General features: G+C 35.3%; 2 protein-coding genes across 22 annotated transcripts in view; one reads left to right on the top strand and one right to left on the bottom strand.

The window, feature by feature from the left end:
• Nucleotides 1-15,194, bottom strand: part of LOC127844183 (ranBP-type and C3HC4-type zinc finger-containing protein 1-like) — an 81,399-nt gene extending 66,205 nt beyond the window's left edge. Inside the window, exon 1 of the mRNA XM_052374247.1 lies at nt 15,089-15,194. The gene's annotated coding sequence lies outside the window, so the exon portion shown is untranslated. The remainder of the gene's footprint in view (nt 1-15,088) is intronic.
• Nucleotides 15,195-19,912: 4,718 nt separating this feature from the next.
• The window catches only part of LOC127844207 (repressor of RNA polymerase III transcription MAF1 homolog), a 505,514-nt gene continuing 500,622 nt past the window's right edge, over nt 19,913-24,804 (top strand). For 20 of the 21 annotated variants that reach the window (XR_008032613.1, XR_008032611.1, XR_008032610.1 and 17 more), the window contains exons 1-2: nt 19,914-20,351; nt 22,053-22,223. Coding sequence is in view for 1 of the 21 variants with exons in the window: in XM_052374276.1 (XP_052230236.1) it covers nt 22,141-22,223 (83 nt within the window). In the remaining 20 variants the exon portion in view is untranslated. Of the gene's footprint in view, nt 20,352-22,052; nt 22,224-24,804 lie in introns of all 21 variants that reach the window. The other variant, XR_008032604.1, reaches the window with a different exon arrangement.

Here is a 24,804-nt window from a genome sequence, read left to right as displayed (position 1 = left end):
ACGCCTGAGCCGTAACAAAAGGCTAATCAGTGATATGTTGTGTGCGCAATCTGATGACTTTATATGCTCCAGTAATGTACTAAACGTATGCGCAATCTGATGACTTTATATGCTCAAGTAATGTACCAAACGAGATTTCTTGTAAAACTGATTTACAAGATCCACAATTAAGGTGTCAGTAATCAAATTCGCAACTTTTGAAAATCGTATTTTCGCAAATAGCGATAAGTAGCGAAACCCCTGTCTACGTACGTGTACCTTAGAACACAACAAGATGTGTTTGTGAAACACAATGTCCCCCTATATGATGTTTGACATTGTAGGATGACCTTGACCTTGTGAAGGATGACCTTGACCTTGACCTTTCACCACTCAAAATGTGCAGCTCCATGAGATACACATGCATGCCAAATATCAAGTTGCTATCTTCAATATTGCAAAAGTATTCATAAAATAAGCGATTTGGGCCACATATATTTGACCTCTGACCTTGAAGGATGACCTTGACCTTGACCTTTCACCACTCAAAATGAGCAGCTCCATGAGATGCACATGCATGCCAAATATCAAGTTGCTATCTTCAATATTGCAAAAGTATTCATAAAATGAGCGATTTTGGCCACATATAATTGACCTCTGACCTTGAAGGATGACCTTGACCTTGACCTTTCACCACTCAAAATGTGCAGCTCCATGACATACACATGCATGCCAAATATCAAGTTGCTATCTTCAATATTGCAAAAGTATTCATAAAATGAGCGATTTTGGCCACATATATTTGACCTCTGACCTTGAAGGATGACCTTGACCTTGACCTTTCACCACTCAAAATGTGCAGCTTCATGAGATACACATGCATGCCAAATATGAAGTTGCTATCTTTAATATAGCAAAAGTTATTGCAAAATGTTAAAGTTGGCGCAAACAGACAGACAGACCAACAGAACAACAGACAGGGCAAAAACAATATGTCCCCCACTACTATAGTGGGGGACATGAAAATCATTAGTACTCCTAATTCATTGATACTTCTTGTTTACCAGTCCACTTTTTAAACTCAGTTCTATGATTTAGGCATTCCTGACAGGTGTGTGTCATGCAAGCAGTCATGACCAGCAACACTAAGCCACATTTCCACTTTTTTTCATTATGCTGTTTCACCAAGGGGCGAGCAGCTTCCTCCTTGCTTTATAAAAACCATCTTTGCGGTACTTAGATTCCTTTTTTGTTGCTTTGGTGTTGTTGATGTAGTAAGATGGATTTTACCTCGCCCGATGGGCGCCATGTTAATTTACATCGATATTTCAATCTTTTCAACCCTTTTATCCCCCACATATTGTAAGTTACAGGTCTATATTTCATGTATTTTATATAAGCCGTGCATCTTTTGCTGTACAACATATATTGGTAGACTTTTTGCCTCTGTAATTGCTCTCGAATTTTTTCACCCCCATCAATTTATTCGACCGTTCCCAATATTTTCGTCCTAAACGATTATAGATTACAGGTAAATTGCTCAGTCTTTTTTGTATGCCTTTATGTATGTTAAACTATTTCACCAGTAGATAAAACAATGCATACGTATATCTTCAGGCTTTTACCGCATTGCCTTTGGAACATCAAAATTAATAAAGAAATGGCTTAGGGTTATACTAGCTATCTGTCAATCTTTTTTACCCTACATCCAGCATATTCATGATCAAATTTATAAACTGTTCTAAACTATCCACTGTTACATGTACTTCATAGACAAAGACAACCAGATTCAGGTAAGCTAAGTTGTCAGAGTCCCATGCTAGAGAGTGAGCACTTCCAATTTCTCTTGAAAAGGGAAAAGGAGTAAGTATGGGTAAAACCTGCAGCCAGGTTAGCTCAGTTGCTAGGGTGCAATGGGTTGAAGCCCTACACTGGGCACACTGTTCATCCTGTAAGTACTGTGAGACCTTACAGTTATTAACACCCTTGAAGTTGGCAATAACAATTGTGAACAAACAGCATTGTTGCGATACTGGCATTTGATATGTTCAAGGCTTTAAATTGTTAGAGCTTGGAATGGCATTACTAGTAAGTCTGGTCAAAAATACTTTGTGTAAGGGCCTTGTTGGCGAATTTAAAACCATAACAAGAGGGCCATGATGGCCCTGAATCGCTCACCTGACTTACATTGCTACATCAACTTAAATTCTATCAGACCCATATACAACCCCAAGCCAGATTTCATCAATTAATACATTGACAAAATTTCATTAAGACGTGATGAAAACTGTGACCTCTTTCATTTACACAAGGTTTTACTAGAATTGGCCAAGTGACCTAATTTTTGACCCCAGATGACCCATATACGATTTAAAATCAGATATTATCAAGATAAACATTCTGACCATATTTCATAAAGATCAGATGAAAACTATGACCTCTATTGTCTACACAAATTTTTTCTATGATTTGATATAGTGACCTAGTTTTTGACCCCAGATGACCCAAATACAATCCCAACCCAGGTTTCATCAAGATTAACATTCTGGCCAAATTTTATTAAGTTTTGATGAAAACTGTGACCTCTACTGTCTACACAAGGTTTTTTTTAAACTTTGACCTATTGACCTAGTTTTTACCCTAGATGACCCAATTTGATCCCAACCAAGATTTTAACAAGACAAACATTCTGACCTTATTTCAATAAGATCTGATGAAAACTGACCTCAATTGTCTACACAAGGTTTTTCTATTATTTGACCTAGTGACCTAGTTTCTGACCCCAGATGACCAAAATACAATCCCAATACAGATTTTATCAAGATAAACATTCTGACCAAATTTGATAAAGATTGGATGAAAACTGTGACCTCTATTGTCTACACAAGGTTTGTCTATTATTTGACCTAGTGACCTAGTTTTTGACCCCAGATGACCCAAATACAATCCGACCCAGATTTCATCAAGATAAACATTCTGACCAAATTTCATAAAGATTGGATGAAAACTGTGACCTCTATTGTCTACACAAAGTTTTTCTATAATTTGACCTAGTGACCTAGTTTTTGACCCCAGATGACCCAAATACAATCCCAACCCAGATTTCATCAAGATAAACATTCTGACCAAATTTCATAAAGCTTGGATGAAAACTGTGACCTCTATTGTCTACACAAGGTTTTTCTATTATTTGACCTAGTGACCTAGTTTTTGACCCCAGATGACCCAAATACAATCCCAACCCAGATTTCATCAAGATATACATTCTGACCAAATTTCATAAAGATTGGATGAAAACTGTGACCTCTACTGTCTACACAAACAAATTGTTGACAGACGGACGGAAGCACAACGGACATCACACGGTCACTTAAGCTCACTATGTCACTTAGTGACAGATGAGCTTAAAATCACTACAAAGTTATGGTCCATAGATATATGACAAAGTTTAGGGCCTTGGACAGTATCTGAAAGCGTTTTGGAAAAATCTCCCAGTGTTATTTTTAAGAAAAGCCCAAGGCCGCTGATTTAGTCAAATATCAATGGACCGAAATGAAAGTCTGACTTGATCTTTAAGTTATGTAGGTACACTCACAAACAAAATATCAGTGAATATCATAAAGCGTTTCATAAAAAAACATCCGGAAAACGGTTATTATAGAGAAAATTAATTTCCAAGTCAAAGGTCCATAACATCACCAAAAATCAATGGGCCAGAACAAAACTAACACTTCATCTGAAGGTCAAGTCGATAGACTTACAAACCAAAAATCAGCTAAATATCTGAAAGCAGTGTCCGACAAATCCATTGCCCAGAGCCCGGGGGCTACCGAAATTTTTCATCGGGCTACTGAAATTTTCCAGCTGACGCCCGCCGGGCTACTATAAATCTATGAGAGCGGAAGCCCGGTTTATTGACAGACATACGTAGAATAAACACGCTGACCATGTGTTTGTACACTGTGTATTGCTTATAATCCGATAACAAAGTGCAATCAATTATCTAATCAGTCACCGATCACTTGCGGTAATGTCTTAAACAGTAACAGTGTATTTTAATCATCCAATCAGAATCAACATTTGTCGTCTGCTAATAATATAATGAGAGCCAGTTAGATAGTTGGCGCACATGATGCAACATCATTTCGCAGTTTGGAATTCTTTGTTAACCGCAACAATGAGTAATTGTGACAACGTTTTTGATGTCGTTAAATATCCAAGGACGCCAAACATTAAATAAATCAAAACAACAGCGGATTCTTCAAAACGGTAACGAAACCGAAAATGAATATTAATGACAACTTTGTGAACGCGGTTAACACCTGCTAATTAGTTTGCATTGTCAATTAATAATTGGATTAATCGACTGTCAATCAATAATCCCATATTATGCCCGATTTATATTTTTAAAACCAAATTATGGGTGGGTAATATAGACGATAAGAGTCATAAACACAAACGTTTGAAATTTTCTAAAGTGTCAAATGAATTTCGGCATATTGTTCTATTTAAAGATAAAATGAAATAAGCTCCCAATCAGGACCGCTGTAGTGCAACATGCGTAAATAACCTTCCACGGTTTGCACGCGTTGTGTACAGCTATTTTAGGTTACAAAATTCTACATTTAAGAAATTAATTTCTTCGTCATGATAAAAAGCGCGCGAAAATTGGCGTGGGTGTATTTATTTGTAAATAAAAATTTCGTAGCGGGTACAACATTGAGATCATTTAATTTCCATTAAAAGTTTCGTTGTGAATTTCAACTAAAGTACCGGGGTATCTCGCGAATTATTTGGCATTGACATTTTCTCTTAATAAAATATCATGTAAACACGCTGTATCGTTACCGTTACGCTGTATCAGTTCCTTCATTATTGAAACAATTATTGTATTGTATACTGACTGCACACAAGTGTCGTAACATACGGATGCAATAAGTAAATTCGGACAGTACTTAAAGTCGGACACAAGTAAATAAATGATTTAATACTCTTGATTTCTTGAAACTCTGTATTTGTTGTTAAAAAGGGCAATTGCATTGATTAACACCATACGAGTCAATCGTATTGATCATCTAAACGCTTTATTTACATTTACGACTTAACGTGCTGTCCGAATTTAAGTACACATACATGTGCGCATACATGTAATATCTACATGTATATATGATTTTCTTTGGTACATTTAAATTTAAGTACACGGTTACTGTACTGTAACATTAATTTACGATATTGACTGTGTACATCAGACTACTTGCTGTTTTATGTATATGTATGTATACATATTATGTATATGTAAATGAAGAAATAAAATAAAGATGAAAACCTGCCTCTTATCATTTTGTAGGAAAATTTTATGGGCTACCAAATATTTTTATTGGTAGCCCAGTGGGCTACCTGAAAAATAAGAAATTTGTCGGACACTGCTGAAAGACTTTTGTAAAAAAAAATCTCAGGAAAACATTTATAATAGAGAAATCCTAAGTCCAATAACCATAACTCAATGGACCGGAATGAAACTCTCAATTCATCTGTAAGTCATGTAGGTAGACTAACACAACAAATATAAGGTTAATATCTCAAAGCATTTATGAAAAAAGTCTGGAAAATGCAATGCCAGACAGATGGACAGTGCAACTGCTATATGCCACCCTACCAGGGGCATAAAAATGTGTACAAATTCACACAGATAACTAAATAAATCAAATAATGTACATTTATATTTGCGCACATTTGTTATTATTGAATTAACATAAAAAGTAATACAAGAGGACCAAGGGAATGGTAGACCCTATATACTCCAACATGTAAACATTAAAGTGAAGTATATATCTAATATAAAATGTCTAAATGATGATGCCAGATCTGCTCATTTTGAGCAATTTCTTCATTTATCACAATGATTTATAAAATACCAAAATAAATTCCTTCATTTTCCATTACAATTTAAGTCTTTTAATTTGGAAAGTCCAAAATGTGTCATTTGGTAAAGCATTAACCCTTTACCAAATGACACATTTTGAACTGTCCCAAATTGAAAGATGATGCAGACAACACTTAAAATTATAATGGAATATGAATAAATAGCTTTGGAAGAGTATAAATAATTGTGATAAAAGGAGAAATTGCTCAATATGAGCAATTTCTCCTTTAATCACAATGATTTATACAGTCTTCTGCACCAAACCCATAAAATCCTGTTACCGTTTGGTAATGGGTTATTCCAACCAAAAATGTGGAAATGGATTAACCCATTACAAACAATAACAAGAAATTACTGGTTTATTGCAGACGACTCTAGAAATCATTTGTGATTAAAGGAGAAATTGCTTATTTTGAGCAATTTCTCCTTTTATCACAATGATTTCAACCCTACCAAAGCTATTTCTTCACATTCCATTACAATGTTCTTTGTCATCTGCGACCTCTTTGAATTTGGGACAGTCCAAAAGTTGTCATTTGGTAAAGGGTTTATGGGTTCAACAGAAGTTGACCTTACATCTTCACAGGTGTTATGCAATGAAGGATTTCTTGAAGTACTGTTAGGGGAGTTACCCTTCTACCTCAGATGACTTAAGAAGACAAAAGAAGAAATTGCTCATAGCAAGCAAAATCTCCTTTAAACACAATGTTTTCTACCTATTTGGTTGAGGACTATAAGATTTCACCACATACCAAATTTGGTAGCCCTAGGCCTTATGGTTATGGACAAGAAGATTTTCTAAGTTTTCACAAAATATGCAAAAACGTATAAACATGCAAAGTTCAAAGAGCTTCTGCGGCCACGTTTTTCGACGAAACAAATTTTCTTGAACAACTTTTTTAGGGGAGCCTTTAAGGATCATCCCTGTAAAAAAAATTGAAAATCCGACGAGCCGTTTCTGACGAGAAGATTTTTTAAGGTTTTGACCATATATGGGCATGGCGGCCAGCTGGGTTATGTGACCAAATTTTTTTTTAACAATATTTTTTTCCCGTGACGTAAGGATGCTCCACATGAAATTTGGTTGAAATTGGCTCAATGGTTTAGGAGGAAAATATGATCTGCTCAGGTACGCTAAAAAGTGGACTTAAACATTGAGATAAAAGGAATTTTTGCTTGTTTTGAAGAGATTCCTCTTTTTTCTCAAAATTGACAAGATATCATCCACTAAACAGGCAACCCATGTTCGCATAAGGAAAAGGGTAACTTGGAAAAAAATGGTATCCATTTAACCCTTTACCAATCAACATATTTTGGACTGAACAATTTCTCAATTTCCCACAATGATTCAACCCTACCAGAGCAATTTCCTAAGCAATAATCGCCTCCCATTTTAAAGGAAAATAATTTCTCATCAACAAAACTACAGCATTAATTGATTTCTGGTAGTTAACCCTTTTCCAAATTGAAAGAGGTTGCAGACGACAAATTAAATTATAATGGAATAAGAAGAAACTGATTTAATAGGGTAGGAAGCATTGTGATGAAAGGAGAAAATGCTAATTTCAGCAATTTCTCCTTTTATTTCAATGATTTCCACAGTCACAAACATTGGCAGAAAGAATTAACTGTTCTGGGTTAAGGGTTTATGTGGTCTGCAGCAAAGCCATCAGAAGAGAATCGTGTCAGAGAAACCTGGCCTGTAGCCAGCAAATCCTTTACTCTAATAGCACTATTAATTGGAAAAAAGAGTACACTATAATTATTTCTAAATCTGCCATCTCAAGGAGATAATTCTGGTCTTAATGGTCCGATGTTGCTCATTTTCGACAGGGCTCGAGTTTTCATTGATATGAAGACACTGTGCAAGTTTGGAAAGAATTGGATGAAAAATTTGGACTTTATTGCATAAACACCATTTTCTCAATTCAAGGGGAGGTAATTCTGTACTCCATGGACCAATAATGCTCATTTTTTGTAGGGTTCGTGTCCTCATTGATATAAAGACACTGTGCAAATTTGGAAAGGATCGGACAAAAAATGTGGAAGATTTTTGAAAGTTTTCACAAAATAGGCAAAAACGAATAAACATGCAAAGTTCAACGAGCTCCTGCGGCCATGTTTTTTGATGAATCAAATTTCTTTGAACAACTTTTTCAGGGGAGCCTTCAAAGGTCATCCCTGTGAAATTTTTTGAAAATCTGATGAGCGGTTTCTGACAAGAAGATTTTTTAAGGTTTTTACCATATATGGTCATGGCGGCCATCTTGGTTATGTGATCAAATTTTTTTTAACAATTCTTTTGTCCCATGACCTAGGGATGCTCCACATGAAATTTAGTTGAAATTGGCTCGATGGTTTAGTAGAAGAAGATGTTTACAAATTGTTTACAGACAGACAGACAGACAGACAGACAGACGGACGGACGGACGGACGCCGGACGGTGAGTGATCACAATAGCTCACCCCGAGCTATCGCTCAGGTGAGCTAAAAACCAACAACATTCTGTTGTAGAAAAATTTGGCCACAGGAGAAAAAAACAAGCTTTGTTGCTTGTCTCAAGTAATATAGTTGCGTAGGGTAATCAAAGATCACACATTTATTGGTGCAAATATGCGTGTTGCGCATGCTTGGCATGAGTCACTGTTGACATCAAATTCTAGTTGGATATAAAACAAATGCAAACTGTTCTACTCAGCAATATTCTATAATAAATTTATATTTAAGTTAACTTACAAGTGATATGACAATCATATTGTGAAAGATTTAATTAATTAGTGCACTTGGCAGTTAACAACCATTTGTGGTGATTTTTAACCTACCGCCTTTCTTTACTGACGTTCATTTTTCTTTGGGTATATTGTTCCTTTTAGTTAATATATTAAAAGCGTCCATTGATTTCCGTTAAGCATTGTTGACGTTTAATTCATTGTTGAAAATATGCCTAGAAATGTATCGTTGTATGTTGTTTTTATTTACATTTGTTTAATAAATGTTTATTGCGTTGATAAAAACCAGAACCTCATTATTATGCTTTATAATTAAGTCAAACCACTATTATGTAGATCTCAACTGTATCACTATGGAAATGTCTGAGTAACGCCGCATGAGCGGAAAGTATAAAAGCGCGCGTTTCCTCTATGAAAAGTCAGTTCTGCTCCCAATTTCGTCGAGTTAACATTGGGAAAAAAGGTAATTAAATTATATTATTAACATACATTAGGGACTTTGGGCACATAGAGAATGGCTATCCTCTTCAAACGTTCTGAGAGCCTTGAAGTTGGATTCCTACCCCTCAGCAGCCCGGGTCGCTAATAGTTGATATATAAGTCACATACCTTCATACAAACACTACAAGGCTCCATACCTAGGGTAACGAGTCACACAGACTCGGAGTCATAACGAAGTGTTCCGAGACATAGGTCTCCATGCATAGCTCCGAGACATGGGTCTCCATACATAGCTCCGAGACATCGGTTTCCATACATAGCTCCGAGACATAGGTCTCCATACATAGCTCCGAGACATAGGTCTCCATACATAGTCTCGTCGCATTGGTCTCCATACAAAGTCCTGAGACATAGGTCTCCATACATAGTCCTGAGACATAGCTCTCCATACATAGTCCTGAGACATAGGTCTCCATACATAGTCCTGAGACATAGGTCTCCATACATAGTTCCGAGGACACAGGTCTCCATACATAGTCTCGAGGCAAAGGTCTCCATACATAGTCCTGAGACATAGGTCTCCATACATAGTCCTGAGACATAGGTCTCCATACATAGTCTCGAGGCATAGGTCTCCATACATAGTCCAAGGCATAGGTCTCCATACATAGTCCTGAGACATAGGTCTCCATACATAGACCTGAGGTCATAAGCGTAAATAGTGAGGTTCGAGGTCATATGATTATAGCATTTGATTACATTTGATTTACTGTTCCAATTATTGTATTAATAACCAATCATAAAGCAAGGTAGCTTAAGGAAAATTATATACTATTGTATTGTGCTTTGTATTATTGCCTGAGCCATACTATAAAGACCGACGCTCGGTCGAAGACACGTTACATATTAACTAAACAATACGAAGATTACACATATCAATAGACACAATTTAACTTAATGGGACGTGCTGTGGAAAATAATACATTAATAATATTAAAAATAATATTAAATTGCTTATCACAGTGTCCGATTAATTAATAATTATAACTATCCTTTTAAGTAATTATAAAGCGCACTATATCTCTTAACCATCTTAACTTGTGAAAGTTCTCAAGGGTTGTGTGGGACAAAGGCATTTGGCGGGGAAGGAAGAAAAGGGTAAATGAACAACCCAATAGGAATCTTTCATTCATTCAAACATAAAAAATGATTGGACAGAAACGTTAAACAGTGCTAACATGAAAGCACATGGCAGTTGGATAGCCTGGGTAGACTTCTAAATATATATTGTTAAATGTATAAATCCAAAGTTTTCCGATTCACCTAAAAACAGCAGACGACACAAGGACAAACCGCCATTGACGAAGACAAACGAGAAAAACGGAGAAGTCGACTCATGTGCAAGACAATTATACGTTCACGTGAACTTTAACTATGGAACGGCGCATGCAAATTCAATATAGCTAAAAACTGACACATACAAAATGCCAAACTGTGCCATAAGGTTTGGCCAAATGTTTTGGTCCATTAATTTCTGTAATTTTTTTTTCCAGACAATTAAGCATGTTCATGCCTAACAATATTATTATAGAAAATTATTCATATAAATATGTGTAGGTAACTAAGTAATTTAGTTTGCAAGTCTTTGTTGTTGTTTTTATTTAAGTTCAAACTATCTGCATACACTACGCGACCCGCGATTTTTGCCTAAATCACCGACACGCAGTGGACATTATTTATTTTGGGTGAAAAATCACATCGATCTTGCGCGTGTTATCAAGCTAGGTCGAGCACGATCACAGCGAATGCTATAAATAGAATCTCTGCAGTGATTCACCGCAACTCACCCAGTTCACGGTCAAACGCGGTGAAGTACGTTTTTCCTACGTTACATGTATAATCTTCACAGCGATTATAACAATATGGGATTATTAGCATTGTTAGCAGATATTAGAGAGTATCCGTTTTAAAATTTCAACATATATTTCACACCCATGTCCCTGACATGTTTTTTCTGTCCTTTTAAATGCTGCGTATAAAACAAACTGTGTTCGCACCTAGCTGTAGGATACCGCATCTGAAGGAGTGATAATTGCGTTGATTATGCAATTAGCAGTTTGAAGCCATGGAGAACTCATAATTGATTGTAATGTAATAGTCGTATTTTCCCCCAAGTCCCTCGATTCCCCAAAACATACGTTTCAACTGTCTCAATCGCATACATGCAACTTCTTCTGTCTTTATCCATTACTCGTTAATCCCGCATATGCCTGATTTCTGTTTTTTAAAAGCAATTCTGGTTAATATCGCCGATACGAGTGCTAAAGATTGTCAAACACAAACGGGGTTGCAATTTTCAAAAGTATCAAATGAATGTTTCTATTTAAAGATTTGATGAAATAAGCGCCCAATCAGATCAGTTGTATTCCAACACCCATAATTCACCTGACACGGTTTGCACCCGTCGTGTACAGCTATTTTCGGTTACAAATTCTAGCCAAAAATACATAGTGCACATGAATTAAATGAATTTCTTTGTCCTGTTAAAAAGCGCGCGAAAATTGGCGTGGGTGTATTTATTTGTAAATAAACATTTAATAGCAGCAGAGACGTAGATATCTACGTCTCTGATAGCAGGTAAATCATTGATATCATAAACTTTAATTTCCATTAAAAGTTTCGTTGTGAATTTCAACTAAATTACCGGGGTATCGCGCAGAATACTTGGCATTGACATTTCCTTTTAATAAAATATAATTCAAACATGCTGTTGCGCTGTTTCAGTTACTTCATTATTGAAACAATTATTGCATTGTGTACTGACTGCATACAAGTGTTGTGTACAGTTCATATTCTTCATCAACGACCAATAAACAACTTCATTAATATTTAGATTCATTCAACATTTACAATTCATTTTCTGGGAATCGAGAAAAGTGAAAGTTAATTTTGTGAAAATAAACCAATGTCTGTTTGTATTTAAATTGGTAAACTTATATATATATATATATATATATATATATATATATATATATATATATATATATATATATATATATATATATATATATATATATATTGTGTCGTCTGTATACGGTATGTTGGGTTGGTTCTCATTATGTTTAGCAATTCTTATTAAATTAATAACGTTATTTTAAATGTTTTAAGCAAGTCTGTTTCCGATATCATGTATGGGAATTAACTGTGTGAGCTACTTCAATATGTTTACTGAGCTATACAGTCATTGTTTTGACAGACGACACGTGCTTATCTGAAGTTTGTTTCTGGTAATACACAGGATATTGGATGTTCGGGGCTTGATTGGATAATAAAACAAAGATGCAGTCGGCGGTTTTCAGTAGAACTTTTGTGTAAAACTTTTGTACTGACCAACTTAATCATTAATAATGCACATGCTTCTCTAACATCTAGGGATCATAAACACGGGTCCTAGCCACTTGTACGGGCCATATTACACAGTCCCCAGGGTTACTTTCAGTAGCACACGTGGTCAGAAACTAACAAGTTGGAGTAATAAAGCACAGAGATTATGATCTGAAAAATTGCATGGGGTCTGAAATGAAACAGAATGCCACCAAATCAAAAGATTCACCGCCTAATTTAAAGTGTAACAAACTATGTTTAAAACATTTAAAATAACGATAATTCCATTTTCAAAAGTATATTCCGTTCAACATTACTCAATAAATTGTAAAGACAAACGTTTATAATTGTTCCATCAAATGAGTTTTACACACTACGATTTTATTAAATAGCAGTTCAATCGGGACGGCGGTTTTCCCACTGAACATGCGTACATCACCTGAAGCAATGTATTAATTTAAATTTAGATGCACATGTACAAGTCATTTTGATTTTTCTGAAAATTGGGACGAAGTGAAAGCATTCATTTTAAAAATAAACAAACATTTGATTTTATTCAAACAGTAGAAATTATTTATATTTGTGTAGTCTGTGTATTTTATCAACTATTTTGCAAATAGATATCTTTTTTTTTCGACGTTTAAAGCAAGTCTCGTTTCCGAGATTTAACTCTGTAAATTTCTTTGATTTCTACTGACATACAAAATCATTGTTTTAACAAATGGCATCCGATTGTAATTGTATTAAGTATGCAGAGCAGCTGATGAAATGTTAAAATAATCGTGTCGAAGTAAAACAAATATCAGGGTATTACCGTAAATTCGCGAATATAATACGCCCTCGTGTTTAATACGCACCCCCAACTTTGGTCCAAATTTTTTGGTAAAAATTCAAAATCCGAGTAAAATACGCACTAAAAAATTCAGTGTCCGAAATCGGCCATGACACTGTCATTTCCGAAAAAAATGTATTCACACTTGTTAAAATAAAATTTCAGATTGAAGATTCCTGTTTAAAGTGATCGCTGTCATCTGTTCTCCCACATGTTAAATGTCTTTATATATTTTCTCCATTAAGTTTATTTGAACGTATTATTTTAAACAATAACGACATTTAGAGCAATACCGGTAATTATTGACCATATCGGCAAGCTATTGCATTCCCAGTACACATTACGTTCGACAGTGTTTACACCCACTCTAATTTTCGCGCGCTTTTAGACAAAGACTTGACAGGAAAATACATGAGAAATAGATTTGCTAGCGTAAGCGTCGGGTAAGCAACAAAATGGGGAAAATATATTTTTGTGTTGTGAAAATAGCAAACCAATTTGGCGTTATCACACATCTGTTTCACAGTGCTACCCCGGTATATTGATCGCGATGTGTTATCGGGCCGTTGTCATGACAGTTGCATAATAAATATCTGTCTATTGTTTATATTACCGTTGATTGTTTTATTAACGCAAACATATGGTTAATTTGATACCAATGTGACAATTTTGAGACAATACACGGGTCCCGCTGACAAGCGATGGCCCTTCTCAGCACCTTTACCGATAACACATGGGCCACCTGCTGACACCCGGGTCAAGCAGTCAGCAAAAGAAAGAAACAGAGACGCTGTTTTTTTATAACATTTAATTCCATTTGACAATATTCAGAAAGATGATAATTATAATTATAAAATAATAAGTATTATTATTATTATTATATATATAATATCGATGGTTGGTCTATTAAGCATGTACGGTACTATACGGTGTAGCCGTGACAATTACCGTAAGCACAGTTGCCCCCCTTTGATGTAATTGTGTAATTCAAAATGGCTTACGCGCAGCGAATTACAACGATTAAGTTGAACATTTTCACAGGAAAATTTTTGTTCTGATCTACATTCGTATATTATACGCACCCCCTACTTGAAGAAAAATTTGGCAGGTAAAAAAGTGCGTATTATATTCGCGAATTTACGGTATCTTAATCTGTTTCTTATATCTGCTAATTATTGCTGATTGCTTCGGCATGATGCGGAATGAATACTCATTGTGGATGCGGAGAAACTTCGATAACAAAAGAATGTGGTTTTGTTTTGCGTGAGCTGTACTGTACAATTGTTATTTCAACAAGTAAAGATATTGTTTGGAAATCATGATTCAACATTCAGCAAGTAGGGTGTTTACTTTCATATTGAAATACATTTTCGCATTCTAATGTGATGGTCAATAATGTTGACATTAGTTAATAAGTTGAAATTTAAATCTAGTAGTCAACGCAAATCGCGGGTTTTGCAATGATTCTACAGCTGATCTTTATCGCGAGATGGTCAGAGTGAAATCACGGCGGAATCACCCGTAGTGTTATCGCGGCGAATCACCACGATTCGTCGAATTGGCCCTAACACAGTGATGTGAGATGTAGTCGCGTAGTGTATAAAGATTGTGTCATGAGATATGACTAAATGTGTTTCCACTTCTTGATTTGTATTGGAGAATGTACAATCTACAATAAAGTGTAGATAATTAGTGAGATTTAATTGAAACTGATTCCATGACATGTGCTTTTTGTGGACACAGTGTTATATAAATAGATGTGCGGGTATGTGTCAAACATTAAGCGATATACATTAATACCTTCGTTTTCTGTGTCACTCAATACGTCATGACAGGTTTTGACTGGAGAGTGTTGTCCCTTGTTGTGGAACGGTTTTAGTGCAGACTAAAGACAAAACGGGTCATTTTACTGAAAACGGGCCATGTTCGCATCAGTGAACTTGGACAACTTCTGGAACTGGATCAATCTGGATAAGTACGTTGCAGTGCCTTTCAGCGTTTGAGCAACATGAGAGAGAGTGTGGTTAATCCCTCTGTAGGGGCAATCGATCTGGAGATGTCAACTGTTTTAGCGCTCACTACACTACCTTTACATTATTCCACAGGTGGTTAGCGTGTGGCTATGATAATAATTAGTGAAAACATCATTTTCAATGATAAATTATCATATTATAACGAAAAATAAAATTTTCTTTAAAAAAATTACTTTCAAATATATAGCAAGGTATCTAACTCGAAATCACCCGAAAACGGGATGCATCGTTTTGAACAGCCATTACTTCATCAATTTTGCAGCGATATTCACGATCTTGGTCTTATTCAACGCAGAAATGAATTTCCTTTCTGGAAATGTATATTTCTTGCAATATTTTTAACAATACTGGGTCAACTTTTAAGAAATAACACGATACACAACATGTGCATTATTCCACTCCATCAGTGTTCTTGGGAAGAATGAGTTTTTGTGTTGCAAAGTTTTACGTATATTTCTTCAAGTGTTTACATTATTAATGTCAATAAAATTAATTCAATGTGAGAAACGTGGTATTGAATGCCACAAATATGGGAAAGTTAATGATAGACATGGTAAAACATTGCCTAATTAAATTGCTTAAATATTCGTATATTTAACAATTGCTTAATTGTATTTTTATAAGATTACTTATATATAAAATTTATTTATATTGTGTTTGAGAAACACTTGGATTAAGAATACTAGATTATATTTATTATTTAAAGAAGGCTTTCCAGAAGTAATCTTAATTGAATTACATAACATTTCCATCATCAATCACATCAGGCCCGTACGCAGGCCATATGCCCTGGGGCCCGGACCCCCTCAGCTGGCTGTCAAGTTAGGATTTTTAATAATGGTCCTACTGCAATTTTTCTCTCACGAAAGGGCCTATAGAACACTTTCACTAAATACAAAAGAGGAGTCCTGATAAACAAGGGGATTAGCGCTGTTTTACTCGCCATTGGAGATAAGCCTCTAGGCAATATTTTCTTATCGCCTTGTACTCACATCCCTGATCAGTCAATTGTCCCTTGTGATCCTTAATGCTTCAACTATCAATGGTTAATGTAACACGTATTTTGATTTATCAAGGAAAGAAAAGCAGCGAATGTAAACAAATGATACAGGAGGTTGAAAGTCTTAAAATTTCTGACGTTTATACTTTGTGAAAAACAAGTAATGTTGGAAGCAATTAGAGGTGATATGGATAATTGGCATTAATATGAACTGGAAAGTTTCTTTGTCTAAGTCGAAGGCCTATAATTTCGCCAAAAAAATCGATGGACCGCAACGAAAGGCATACTTCATCCATAAGTCCTGTAGGTAATTCCTGAATTTCACACCAATGTTTAAAGCCTTAGACTACAGAAAGGTGCTGGTTTACTTGTTATATTCCAAAAATTTATATTACAAAATAGGTTTTTTATACGCCCGTTTTTCAAAACGGGACGTATTATTGTTTCACCCTTTGCGGGCGGCGGGCCGTCGGCGTGCGGGCGGGTCGGTGGGCGGGCGGCGTCCACAGCAGTTTCCGCTATTTCAAATAGTTTTCATCTGATCTTCACCAAACTTGGTCAGAAGTTGTATCTACACAAAATCTAGGTCAAGTTCGAATATGGGTCATGTCGGGTCAGAAACTAGGTCACGGGGTCACTTAGTGCATTTCAAGGATTAAGCATGGTTTCCTCTCTCTAACTGAAGAAGTTTTCATCTAATCTTCACCAAATTTGGTCAGAAGTTGTATCTAGACAATATCTAGGTCAAGTTCGAATATGGGCCATGCCGGGTCAAAATCTAGGTCACGGGGTACCTAAGTTCATTTAAAGGATTTAGCATGGTGTCCGCTTTCTAATTGAAGTAGTTTTCATCCGATCTTCACTCTTGTTAAGCATTAAAATTCACCATGAATAGTTCCAAATTAAAATAAAATAGTGCGTGGAGACTCCTCTCACACTCTCCCCGGTTGGGCCCCCCAGTCAAAACTTCATACGGCCCTGCACATGCTAATGAATTGCACAGTGATTATCACTATGACGGTGAATTGCACAGTGTTTATATCATTATGACGGTGCAATTATTTTAAGTAAATAAAATTGTCTGTCTATCGTGGTTACTATGTGTGTTTCATAATACAACAGTAATAATAATGTAACTCTGCAATAAGATTGTACATTCTACATAAACCGATTTACTGTGTATATATTTTAAAATGTATTTGGTCATTTCGCGCCAGACATTGTCCCAGCTTTAATTCCTTATTTAATTTACTAGAGTCACCAAAGTTGGGACGAACTTTTAATTATATCTGCAATGGATAGCTATTTAACTGAACTATATTCAATTTTGGAGCGGTCTTTTATTGTTGGCGGGACACTTGATGACCCGGACATTCCCATCTGTCCGATACGATGACTACCCGCCAAGCTCACAAACAATGGGAGCGATAAATTGATACTATTTACAATACAAGAAACAAAACAAATACGTCACAAGATTTATCACCTTTTAAGATTTATTTTACTTTTTATGTCCCCCATTCTATACTGTGGGATATATTTTTGCCCTGTCTGTTTGTTGGTTTGCGTCAAACTTTAATATTGACAATTACTTTTGCAATATTGGAGATAACAACTTGATATTTGGCATGCACGTACGCGTATCTCATGGAGCTGCACATTTTGAGTGGATAAAGGTCAAGGCCATCCTTCAAGGTCAAAGGTCAAATTTATGGGGGGGGACATGGTGTTTCACAAACACATTTTTTAATGCTAAACATAAGCAATATCGAAAGTTAATATATAAATATATTTAAAAATGTTTTTACTTATATACACAAGTACACAACTGTATATGCAAAAATACAACAGCATACTATACACAAAGCAGATATATGACACATTTCAGAATGCTTCTTCGTCGTTGATCTGGTCATGTGTTGTGTCCGGTCCGAGGCATGTGATGTAGTTGTGTCGTTGTCACATCGTCGTCCTCGTGTCAAAGAGTCTCCCGTGGACTTCGTAGAATTTTCTCCGGTGCACTGCAGGGCGTCCTCCGACACTAGGCCGGTGATCAGGTCCACCGTATCTGCTTTACGGCGCATCAGAGGTACGAGCATATAAAACCCTAGGTCGGGACGCCCTTGTCGATTGTTAATTCGGCGATGCCACCCTGGAAGAAATAAACATGTTGTGAACTATGATGTGTATTATTTACAACTTTCCGCCAATATATTATCAGCGGGACGAAATTCTACCCCTTTTCAACACAAATAGCAGTGGCACAAACTGATAGTGGCATGAAACGTCCATAAACCGATTGTACCGTGTCGCCTAGGGTACGAGTGCGTGTGCAAACAAATGTGCTAAGCGGACATTAAGATTCAACAGAAATAAATTAAATTGTATTGGTCTTCTGCTGTTGGATGGAATTGCAAAATGCTATATCATGCATGTTACGAAAAACCGTAAACCAGTAAAAACAGTTGACACTCTTCATAATCGACCTCTCTGTTGTAAACCAAGCAACTTATCTTTGCGTTGAAGTAAGCTCATCTTTAAATTGGTCACCCCATGTAAATAAAATTAGTACTAAAGCAAGTCAGAGCTTTGGATTCTTAAAACGGAACATTCATTCTTCTAAAATGGAAACTAAGGCATCGGCATATAACAGCAATGTTAGACCATCCTTGGAATATTGTTCTAGTGTGGGGGACCCTTACCATCAGAAGGATATTGATAAAATTGAAAATGTTCAGCGTCCAGCCGCCAGGTTTGTTACGAATAATTACAGCAAGACCCCGGACACAGTCACACATATAATTAGAGATTTGAATTGGAATACCTTGCAATCAAGAAGACAACAAGCTATGCTCATTCTGTTTTATAAAATAGTATAGAATCATGCTAACGTCAATCCCCTACACTATCTCCCCTCATACAATAGACACACACACCATCGCCATCACATGGCATACCAAAATACCACCAAGTACAGCTGATTTCCACAAATTTTCATTCTTTCCAGGAACAGTTGTACAATGGAGCACACTTCCATCTTATGTAGTCAGCGCTGATACGATCCCTGGATTAAAATCTGCGCTGTCTACATCAGTGTCCCATCCTTAGTTCACATGTTTTTGCTTTTATCCTGTTTTTAACTCTACTAATATTCTCACCACATGCACAGCATATATATATATATATATATATATATATATATATATATATATATATATATATATATATATATATATATATATATATATATATATATATATATATATATATATATATATATATTTAAGGGCTCATCACTATTGATAGGATTTTCCTAGGTAGATTGAGTAACTCGGGTTTTTCAATCTATTTCTTTTTAACCCCCACGCATGGCCATAATGTATCAGTAGTCAACATAGCCATTATTATAAAAGAAGAAGAAGAAGGATTGGAAGATCCGGAGGAACCACATCTGTTCGGTAAGGTAAACACCAGCCAAACTCAATGCACCTGAAGCATTGATTGAATCGGGTCGGCTAGGTCAAGTGTGCGAGGTCTGACGAATGCTTAAACCGGAAAATATACCGATTTACCTTATGGTCTTTTGGGGTAGAATGGCATTATGGGTAAACATATTTGACCTACATAGACGGTCACCATTGTTTACAACAGAGGAAGTTTAGCTGTTTAGTTGACAATAAGATACGTACAAACTCACCGATCAATGATTAAAACAGTGTATTATTGAATGTTTAATCGTATCTAATTAAAAACCACTGCATTAATTATATTCAAACTTAGTTTTTGAGTGTTTTTGCGTTGAAATTATTGTTCGAAATTTTGACAGTTTGTTTTTCTCGCTTGTGATTAACAGCTGATCAAGAAATAATTCAAGAATCGTTCTCAATGGGGCATCTGCGGATTAAATCAGTAGCTGACATGATCAAGATTAACACCACAAAGAATTCCGCAACTAACAATTCGTTTCAAAAAAACTCTGGTAGGAAGAAAGCTCTGTGTTCCTTAAATTGTTTTAAACTTTCTCCCGAAGGGTGCTGGATGTTTCGGTAAATGACCAGTTCGGTAAATTGATTTATAGAGTAAAAGTCGTGGATGTTTCGGTAAATTGATTTTATATAGGAGGTATACCTACAACGAGGTGTTAATGACACCTATTATCGGCTTACAATAACATTGGGGGCATTTATTTGCAAACTGTGGATTACTTTTGAGTTGAGTAATTAATGCCATGCCTAAGGTAAAGAATTTAGTTAATTTTACGATTTAAATAACGCAATACTGTTGTTTGGTTTTTAAATTGGTGCTTTTATTTAATTAACAAAATTATAACATAATAGTAAAAATAAGAAATAATGATTTATGGCGGAATAAATGTAAGCTCTGCAATTACGTTTAATGCTATTTTAAAAAGTTTTTTATGATTAAAGAATAAAGGTTTCATGTTGAATTTTATATTTATTTATATGTTTTATTATTTCTTTCTGGTTGCGAAAAACACACAAAAAAACAATATATAAAATTTAAAACGTGTACGTAATTAATAAAAAGTAATATAATGATACGCGTTATGTTTTATAATTATGTTAAGTGCGCGTGTCATTGAACGTTGAGTTAAGCGAAGAGATACACATACTTGAAAACTGATAAAATTGACATATAACACAACGCCAGCCGAATGAATACACTGTGTAATAGCAAGCTGCCGTGATGATCATTATCTTATCAAATTAATACACTGGCACCTGACTACTGTACTGGAACAATGGGTTTTACGGCCAAAATAACTGATATCATTTTTTGCCCTAACAAATCGGTTCAATAAATAAATAATAACTGATCTACTTTGTAATCCGTTTTATTTACCATATAATATAAATAAGCAACAACTAAACCTTGGATACTATATATATATATTTGAATATTTCATGTCATTTAAAAAAAATGAGGGAGTAAGCACATATTAATTAGATACATTTTTGACGCACTACAATATTTTTACATTTTTATCACACATTTTTATCATTCAGATGTTCTAATACAAATTAGATACATGTACGACACTGTTCAATTTAATGTTACATTTCAACCATATCATCTAAACATAAATATCTAGATTATTTTAAGAATAATACCTTATGTGCAGAACTGTTTGTAGGAAAAAAAAGCGAGAAATTTATTTACATACGAAACAAACATATTTGATCTTATTATTTTAAACCACCGAAAATTAACCATTACATAAACATGAGGTAGTTTGCCAACATAATGAATATGTTGCCCAGCTCTTGCCACGTGGAGGCCACCTCTTGTAAGAGCCACATTATTATATTTTTTTAACTGCTTTAATTAAGGTATTTATCAACTAAATGTTTAAAAACATATATAAAATACAAAACGATCATGACCTTAATATATAATTTACCTCCATCGATTAGAAATTTAATAGGTTGCAAGCCTGGATAATTAATAATAACACTTTGCAAACATCGTACATTTAAACAGATAATTTAATTAGTACCAAACAACTCAATTAATGTACATCAAAATTAATCCACAGTTTGCAAATAAATGCCCCTAATGTTATTGTAAGCCGATAATAGGTGTCATTAACACCTCGTTGTAGGTATACCTCCTATATAAAATCAATTTACCGAAACATCCACGACTTTTACTCTATAAATCAATTTACCGAACTGGTCATTTACCGAAACATCCATAACCCCTCCCGAAGACAGTAAAGTGTGTTTGTTTTGTTAATTTGATTACTTTTTGAAATTAATTTCTGTGTGAAGATAAAAGTTAAAAATCTAACGATTAAAATGAAGTTCCTGGAAAATGCTCGATTTGAAGCAATCAACGCTGCTTTATGCTGTGAGGTGGAGAATTACAGGATTGAAGGAAGGTGAGAAACTTTGTTCATTTTCAGTTTTTGTCCCTTGTTCTTTAATGCTTTGAGCTGTTTTGAGAACATACCTGCAGCTCAAAGTTCTCAAAGTTTTTCTATCAATTAGCAGGGCTGGAATTTAACTTTTTTTTCTACTTGCAAAACATTGCGAGCAGCTTTTATACCAACTCGCTAAATCAAAAACATTCTCGCAAATTTCCCTGGAAACAAAATTTAATGTCTGTTTTTTTCTTACTCAACGGTTAACTTTGCTTTATCTTTCGTATTGTTATTTCCATCTGTGGGCAAAAAGAAACTAGTTATTTTTTGTTTCGACGCCATGTCTGTTCAAGTTCAATGAACACATGTGAATAAGTCGACAGTTTCACGTTCTTTGTACTACATGTAATACCATCCGCGTACCTGAACAATAAGTATACCAGTCAACATACAAGACAATATAAGTATTGATGCAAAGCATCAAAGGGCGTCGGGAATTTCAGTGTAAAAGGCACTCAATGCAGTGCCTTCCCCAGGAATTTGTTCAGGCGCCCCGGGGTGGGTTTTTTAAAAATTTAACGTGTCAATTCACGTTCTGTGGTGCGTTATAACTCAAAGAAAAACAGCGTCAAAAGACGTCATTTGGTGCGCTATGACTCTTCAAAAAAATCCCACAGTCATTAAATTTTTTTTTTATATTGTTTAATTGTTTTAAAACTTTTCAGCACAGATAGTAAAATCCCGACTTGAACGATTCCCCAATACATCCGTTTCAACCCGACTCTATTACTGAATACTTACTATTTTTCAAGTTTCTATTTATTTCCCGATAATCCAGTTTATTCCGTTTTTATCAATCTCTTTCTGGTAAATATTTACGATAAAAGCTTTCAGTTATTTCTTTAACACAAACCTAGCTATTTTATAAGTGACTTTTTATAGATTTGATGAAATATTGCCTCTGAATATGCGTCAATCCCCTGACCTGTTGTGTGCTTGTTAAAACGCTCAATACACGCCATTTGTATGCAATAGACGCGACGTTGTACATGCTGCATAATTTTGCGCTCTTTTTATTGAGAAAAAGATTCGACACAAAATAAATTTGCACTGCTAATTTGAAGCAAAAATATTTAACGTTGCGGTAACATTTACATTCGGAAGTGTGTTTCGGATTAAAAACGCGTTAACATCGACTAACGGTAATGGGTTTCGGATTACAAATTTAATTATTCCCATTTGAGATTTCAACAAATATTAACCGTTGCGTTATAAATTCAACGATAATTTGTTTACACACTTTACGAGTCGAATAAATGTTTTGACGGAATTATGCATGAAATTCACGTTGTCCACGAGGATCACGGCCGGTTGCCATCATCAGTCTTCTATCAATCGATTATCGGACGAAACATTTACAAGTGTGTGTAATTAATTCAACGAAAATTTGTTAAAGCGCATTACGTGTCGAATAAATGTCAGAAAAACGAGGTGAATCAGTTCTATAAATGGACATGTTGAAATATACATGTACTGGAATTAAATAAATTGTTATCACATAATTGTAACCGGGAGTCATTTGCACAACTTACTCGCTATAATAATTAATTGTTTACCACTTGCAATTAATTTCTCGTATTAATTATGAGTCATAGGTAACACTTGTTTACAGTAAAAAGGTGTGATGATGATGCCCGAAACCGTCTTTAATGTTCTGTACTGTACTAATTACCGGTTTTATATTACTCAAATGGTACAACTTCTTGCTAATCAAGCTGCGATAAACTCTTACTTCATGCCCGACGTCAATCAAAAATAATGGTCGATAGTTAACCCCGCCCTCATAGGCATTCGCGTAACCGATTGGACGATGAACTTCACAGTTTGACGACTGGAAAGTTACCAGATACATCCTTGTCAGCATTTAAACGACCGTGTAATGTGGCTAGAATAATCGATACGCGCGTCATGCTATTCTCTTATCAGTGGATTATCCATTACCCCATGTCGTGTTTATGGCGATTACTTGTAAAAGTAGGTACCGAGTGCTCTTTTATAACAGGGAATATTGATACACTGATAGGGAAACCTTGATTTTTTTGGACAATCTCCAATTTCTTTAACTGAAGAATACACTGATCGGAAAATTTCAAGCGCCCCGGGGACTCTGATTTCGAAATTCAAGCGCCCCGGTAAGGGGCGCTTAAATGGCTGTGGGAAGACCCTGCAATGAAGTTACATGGAACAATTTTTTCTACTGTAAATATTAATATATTGGCCGATTATTTTAAACAAAACAGAAAAAGATACTGGTATAACCATTATCTATTATTTTGTGTTATAACCCTCAAATAACCATTATTTATGATGTTGTGTTATAACCCCCAAATAACCATTATCTATGATTTTGTGTTGTAACCCCTAAATATTTCAAAGTTCATTTTATTTACAATTTCATTGGTTTCCTTTTTTTTACTGGCATCTGTGTGCAGTTTTCATTAATGGAACAGAACTGTGTAGGTTTTATAAAATCTGCTTCATCTGGTAAGCGTTATTTCATATTTTTCTCAACTTCAAGGGGAGATGATTCTGAACTTAT

Source organism: Dreissena polymorpha, chromosome 9 (assembly GCF_020536995.1).
Source record: "Dreissena polymorpha isolate Duluth1 chromosome 9, UMN_Dpol_1.0, whole genome shotgun sequence".
In the NCBI taxonomy this organism is placed as follows: domain Eukaryota; kingdom Metazoa; phylum Mollusca; class Bivalvia; order Myida; family Dreissenidae; genus Dreissena; species Dreissena polymorpha.
The sequence above is the reverse complement of the archived record's forward strand: the minus strand, read 5'-3'. Positions and strand labels throughout refer to the sequence as shown.